At 32.9% G+C, this 6,531-nt stretch overlaps 2 protein-coding genes across 2 annotated transcripts; both read right to left on the minus strand.

Moving 5' to 3' along the window:
* Positions 1 to 1,388: 1,388 nt before the first annotated feature.
* On the minus strand, positions 1,389 to 2,078 carry LOC119664246 (uncharacterized protein K02A2.6-like). Its single transcript, XM_038073776.1, has one exon. It carries the CDS (start codon positions 2,076 to 2,078, stop codon positions 1,389 to 1,391), a length of 690 nt encoding a protein of 229 aa, XP_037929704.1.
* A 233-nt stretch (positions 2,079 to 2,311) lies between these two features.
* Positions 2,312 to 5,598, minus strand: LOC119664253 (uncharacterized protein K02A2.6-like). The gene has a single exon (XM_038073787.1). It carries the CDS (start codon positions 5,594 to 5,596, stop codon positions 2,312 to 2,314), a length of 3,285 nt encoding a protein of 1,094 aa, XP_037929715.1. The 5' UTR covers positions 5,597 to 5,598.
* Between the last annotated feature and the right edge of the window lie 933 nt (positions 5,599 to 6,531).

Genomic DNA, 6,531 nt, shown 5'->3' on the forward strand with positions numbered 1-6,531 from the left:
TTTTGTAATAAATAAGAAGTAATAAATATTGTTAAATACATTATTTATTATCTTAGAAAATATTGAAAATATAAATAGTTGTATAGAAAATTTAGTGATATATATTATATATAATAATTTTGTTGATTTAATATAACATAATAAGGATTATTATCGTTTGTTGTTTAAATTTCTGTAACAATTTTTTTTTATATTATAATATATATTCCTGTAATAATTTTTATATAAAAAAAAATAAAAAGTATATTTATGCTTTGTGTGAGATTATATTTTAATAGGTTGACCTAATTTTGAAATTAAAGACTTGTATAACTTATTTTTAAATTGAGTGTATAATTAATTGCAAAATTTAGCCAAGGTTCGTAAATAAAAATAATTAATTTTTTTTTCAATATGATTAAAAAATAAGAAAGCATGAACTACTTGAAATTATTTATTGGTAAAATTATGTTTAAAGCAAAAATTAGTGAAAGCGTTTGTTGATTTCGTTGTGACAAATTCAACTTTTATTGACAAAAAACTGCAAAATACAAAAAAAGTCATTGCTTTAAAAAAAAAAAAAATTGGAACAATATATGAACTACTTTTTGCAATATTAAGACATTTTTTTATGGCAATTATTAAAAAAATTTAAAATAAGAATAGATATCTATCACAATTATGCTTGATATATTTTGGTAATATTATATTTTTTATTATGATGACATATTGCAAAAAAAATAAATTAAAATTAATTAATTAATAAAACTAAAGTTTTATTAAGTATGTACTTGTTTCTGTGACCCTACAATACAGTAATTTGTATTGGACCGCGAACATGTCTGTTCTGGAGAGCCCTGATCTGTATTATTAATCTATGATTAATTTACGATTATTTACGATTAATCTAAAATTAACCTGCGATATTAATACATTAATAATCCACGATATTAATATATTAATAATTTACAAATACATATATTTATAATTACATATATTTTAAATGAGGTACAATTATTATATATATTTTAAATAATCTACTATGATTAATATAACATATATCAATACATACATGACTCAATTCAATTTACAAGCAGCCTAATAGTAAGAACTTAAACATTAATAAACATATGGAACAGAAAAGGGATCTAAAAATTACCTATGGCTACTTAGAGCAGACAGTCACTGTGCGATGCTTTCTTATAGAGTTGCTATTACATTCTGTTATATCTGTATAATTTAGATATTTATTTATTCAAAAAAACTCCAAGTTATTATTATTTCACAAGTTCAAAATAACTGACTGAATTCAAATGTTAAAATGTAAATGTTACTTTATCTGTCAACTGTCATCTTGGCAGAGTTGCCAACACCTCCCCTTTTGAGATTAAATCTCCAATGTGGTGATTCTAGGGTCTATAACGGTCAATAGGATGTCTAGTACGCCTTGGTCGGGTATACGGAACAACTGCCTCATTGTGCTTCTCAGTTTGAGGGATTGCAATCTCGGTTACTTTGTTGAAAGATTGATCTGTTGTTTCGTAGAGGCCAAATGCATCAACTAAACACTTTTCGTTGGCGATATCTTCGGAAGTACATATTTCTAAAGATAACTCATTTTCTTGATCTTTTCGGTCACGAATTTGATTGGCATGTGCACGAATAAGTTTGCCATTTTGTAAGCGAACATTATAAATGACGTTACCTATGCGTTCGATTATTTTACCTTTTGTCCATTCAAAGTGTTTGTTTTTGAATATGTTGACATAAACGAGCTCTTGTTTTTCGTAAAACTTTGGCTTTGCACCATGCCTTTTGTCAAATTGCGCTTTCATTTTGAGTTGTGTATCGCACTTGTTTTTAAACTTGACATTTGGGTCTGACACCAGCGTTGGTTTAATCAAGTCAAGTTTAATACGGATTTTTCTTTTTAGTAAAACTTCAGCTGGCGATTTACTGTCCTCATTTTGCTTATTCGGAGTTGATCGGTAAACTTGTAGAAATGTTTGAAGATTTTCAGCAGTTACCCCCTTCCCATTTAACTTTTTGAGTGCTCGCTTTAAAGTATCCACAAACCTTTCGGCTTGTCCATTTGACATGGGATAGTACGGACTGCTTCGTATATGACTAATGCCGTTTTCCGCTAAAAACTGTTGAAATTGGTGACTCACAAATTGAGTACCATTATCTGAAACTATTGTCTTCGGTAACCCAAATCTAGCGAAAATTTCTTTCAAGCTGGAAATTGTTTGAGTTGCTGTTATAGATTTTGTTTGTATAATTTCTGGCCATTTTGAGAACGCATCGATTACGACCAAATAGTAGTATGAATCTATTGGTCCTGCATAATCAATATGCCGTTCCAAGAATCAGAAGGTTTTGGCCAAGGATGTAAAGTTGTTTTTGTGGGCATTTTAGCTGCTGCGGCACAATTTGAACAACTTTTCACCATTGCTTCAATATCGTGATCGATATTTGACCAATAAACGTAGTTCCGTGCGATGGCTTTAGTACGACCTATGCCTTGATGACCTCGGTGAATTTCTTTAAGAATGCGCTTTCGGAAAATTTGAGGTATAATAATGCGTTGTCCGAACATTAAACATCCGTCAACTATACATATGTCGTTTTTTCGGTTAAAGTAAGCTTTTAACTCACTGTTGTTGCAGTTTGATGGCCATCCTTCAGTTACATATTCGAGAATTTTAACTAAAACCTTGTCCTTAGCTGTTTCGTAAGTAATCATTTTGCTGGTAAGCGGCAGCTTATCAAGTGAGTTATGTAAAATTTGTTTACTTTCAATTTCAAACTCTACTGCAGCGATGACATAGTCTTCTGAAGGATTGATTGTGTTATGTATGAGTCGTGATAAAACGTCTGCATACCCAAAACTGTTAGTTGAAATAAACTTTAATTCGAAGTCGTATGCAATCAGTTTAATTGCCCAACGTTGAAGTCTATTTGCTTGATGCACCTTAATTCCCGTTTTATCACCAAATATAGCTAGAAGAGGCTTATGATCTGTTTGAAGTTTGAATCTTCTCCCAAAAACCATTCTGTGAAATTTCGTAACCGCGAAAATAAGCGCAAGAGCTTCTTTTTCTATTTGGCTATATTGCTTTTCTGTGGGCGTTAGTGATCTGGACGCATGACATATTACTTTCATTGAACCGTCGTCAGCTTCATGAAAAATGCAAGCTCCGAGCCCATAGTTAGATGCATCTGCAGCGACTACTATGTTTTTTAGTGGATCGTAATGCGCTAATAATAACTCTGATGACAAAATTTGCTTGAAACCATCCAAACAGCGTTGATGAAGTTCCGTCCATTGCCACTGCTTGTTGTTTTGAAGTAGTTCGTCTAATGGTCCTCGGTATTTGCGCATGTGATTTATGAATTTTCCATAAAAATTGATAGCACCTAAAAGTGATCTAAGTTCGGATTGATTGGTTGGCGCAGGCATTGTCTTGATTGCTTCAATGTTTTTTGGATCTGGGCGAATGCCGTCTTTACTGACAATATATCCCAAGTAAGCAATTTCAGGAACTGAAAAATTGCATTTTGCGATCTTGAGTTTAAACCCGTATTGATAAATACGTTGTAGAACTTCATGTAAGTTGTTGTCATGCTCTTGTTGGTTTCTACCTGAGACAAAGATATCGTCAATGTAAGCTGCTGCGCAATCTAAGCCCGCAAGCATTTTATCCATAATTTGTTGGAAAATTGCCGGAAAAGTTTTGACGCCAAAAACCATACGCTTGTATTTGAATAAACCTAGATGCGTGTTTATTGTGAGAAGTTCTTGCGATTTGCTATCAACTTCGATTTGGAGAAAAGCGTCCGAAAGGTCTATATGACTAAATACTGTTGCATTGCTAATTTTTGCAAAAATATCCTCTGGAAGCGGTAGTGGATACTTGTAAGATTCAAGCGCGTCGTTAAGACCAGTTGAGAAATCAGCGCAAATACGAATGCTACCATTTGGCTTTTTGATAACTACGATTGGTGCGGCCCAGTCAGAGTAATTGATGGGTGCGATAATGTCGAGATCTTGAAGTCGCTTGATTTCTTCTTCAACCAAATGTTGAACTGCGTATGCTACCGGGCGCTTAGGTCGAAAAACAGGTTGACAGTTTGGTTTAATAATTAAATGTGCCTTAGTTTTATTACAAAGACCCATAGCATTATCGAAAAGTTCTGGAAATAATTTTTCCGGAAGAAATTTGCAATTTGACGACTTTATTGAAACATTACTTGCCTGTTTTGTTGTTGAAATTTGGCTGCAAATAGCGTTAAGCGTCATATCGCTAAGTTGAAAAGCAGTTATCCAGTCCAATCCGAATACGTTCAAATCGATCGTTGTAACGAAGCACGTAAGTGTTCTAATTGTGTCTTTTAACTGCACATCACATGTAAATTTTGCGTACAATGGTAAGTTTCCAGTTGCACTTTTAGCAGATTCTGGTTGTACTTCCATTGTATTTAAAATATTTAATTTGTCGAAATTAAATTTTGAAATGATAGTTATGTCCGATGCAGTATCAAATTGCAATTTGATTTGCACATTGTTGATTTTAACGTGGACAAATTTACGCTGTGAAGCTGTGATGCTGTTCGTTGTGTATATACTGTTGGATCGTGGCTGTGAAAATGTTTTTGCTTTACCATTGCTATTATTTTTGTTGTTGCTATTGCATTTTGATTTTGATAAATTTTTCGCTTTGCAATAACCTTTTTTATGGCCTATGTTGTGACAGTCTTCGCATTTATAATTTTTGTATGGGCAGTCACGCACATAATGCATTGCTCCACAAAACCAGCATGGTGTTTTCGGTTTGTGATTGTTCTTAAGCTTATTTGCTTGTACTCGATTCACCTGATTTTCACGTGATTTATTTTCTACCAGCGCTGTGTCGGATTTTAAATTAATAATACGCTGACACTCGTTTGTAAGTTTTTCCAAGTTGATGGTATCAGCTTCTGTGTCCAGTTTGGTCAATATTCGGGTTCTTATTTCGAAGTCTGCTTCCGATTTCAGCCCCAATACGAACATTAAACATTTGAACTGGTCCAGTGACAGGCTATTCAATTTAAAATTTTCACATTGTTTATTAACCTCGGCTGCGTACGTAGTATAGTCGGTATCTGGTGATTTGGTTAACTGTAAGCAGCTATAGCGTAAGCTGAATTGTGACTTTTGGAGTCCAAACAGTTGTTTTAATTTCTCCACTGTTGTAGTGAAATTATATTCACGTGGATGCTTAGGCAAAATAAAGTCCATATATTTATTATGCACATTTGTGCTGAGTTTTCTTAATAGAAGCCTGACTTTCGCTGCGTCATCAAGTTTGCTACCATCTACTAAGAACAAATCTTCATACCTCGTATACCACGTTTCAAAAGTTACGTTATTTTCTGGATCATAAACAAATTCCGTTAGACTCGATGCTAAAATCTCCATTGTTTGCTCCGGATTTTCTGTTTTCGGAACTGCTTTCATTTGCAAACACTCTTTGAAAAGTTCACGCATTGCTTCGGTGTCTTTCGCACGTTGGTTTTGCATTTCTTGGAAAAATAACTTGAATTCTTGTGGATTCATTTTTTTTTTTGTGTACATATATTTTTCAATGTAATTCCAAAAAAAAATATCCTCGTCGCCACTGTTATATCTGTATAATTTAGATATTTATTTATTCAAAAAACTCCAAGTTATTATTATTTCACAAGTTCCAAATAACTGACAGAATTAAAATATTAATTCTTCTTTATCTGTCATCTGTCATCTTGGCAGAGTTGCCAACATTTCTTAAATATCATCACTTTTGATTTGTCTGTATTTATAGATAGTCCCCATAAGTTGCAATATCTATTTAATTCATCTATCATATTTTGTAACATTATTGGAGAATCTGCAAACAACACAATATCATCAGCATATAATAGTACTTTTAGCCACATGTTGGCAATCGTAACACCACCAAACAGAAATTTACTTAAATCATCAACGAACAGTGCAAACAATATAGGACTTAAGACACAACCTTGCCTCACTCCGGTACAAGTTTGGAACCATCTCGCAGTACATCTTTCGTCCCATACTCTTGACTCATTGTTCCAGTATAGACTTTGCAGTATTTTCAAAATTTTTGTTGAAAGACCCAGCTGGCTAAGTTTGTAAAATAGTACGTTTTTTTGTATTGTATCGAAAGCAGCTTTAAGATCTATGTAAAAAACATATAACTTCTTGCTTTTTGCAATATACTCTTGCGCTACACTAGTGATGACGAAAATATTATCTACCGTGGAGTAACCTTTTCGAAATCCAGATTGAAATTCGCTTAATATGTTGTTTTGATCAACCCAATTTTTAATTCTATTATGCAGGAGTGTTGTAAATACTTTAGTTGATTTTTTAAGAAATGATATTCCTCTATAATTTGCTACATTATTTGGGTCACCTTTTTTAAATAGGAGGAATGTTATGCCTTTTTTGTAACTATCAGGTGGGACTGCATTTTCAAATATATAATTGTATGATTCAGCCATACGCTC

This window comes from Teleopsis dalmanni, chromosome 1 (assembly GCF_002237135.1).
Source record: "Teleopsis dalmanni isolate 2A chromosome 1, ASM223713v2, whole genome shotgun sequence".
Lineage (NCBI taxonomy): Eukaryota > Metazoa > Arthropoda > Insecta > Diptera > Diopsidae > Teleopsis > Teleopsis dalmanni.

Bases quoted from the DNA above. Each gene is read 5' to 3' on its own strand.
- LOC119664246 (XM_038073776.1), bottom strand. From the start codon at position 2,078: ATGTCAAATGGACAAGCCGAAAGGTTTGTGGATACTTTAAAGCGAGCA.
- LOC119664253 (XM_038073787.1), bottom strand. From the start codon at position 5,596: ATGTACACAAAAAAAAAAATGAATCCACAAGAATTCAAGTTATTTTTC.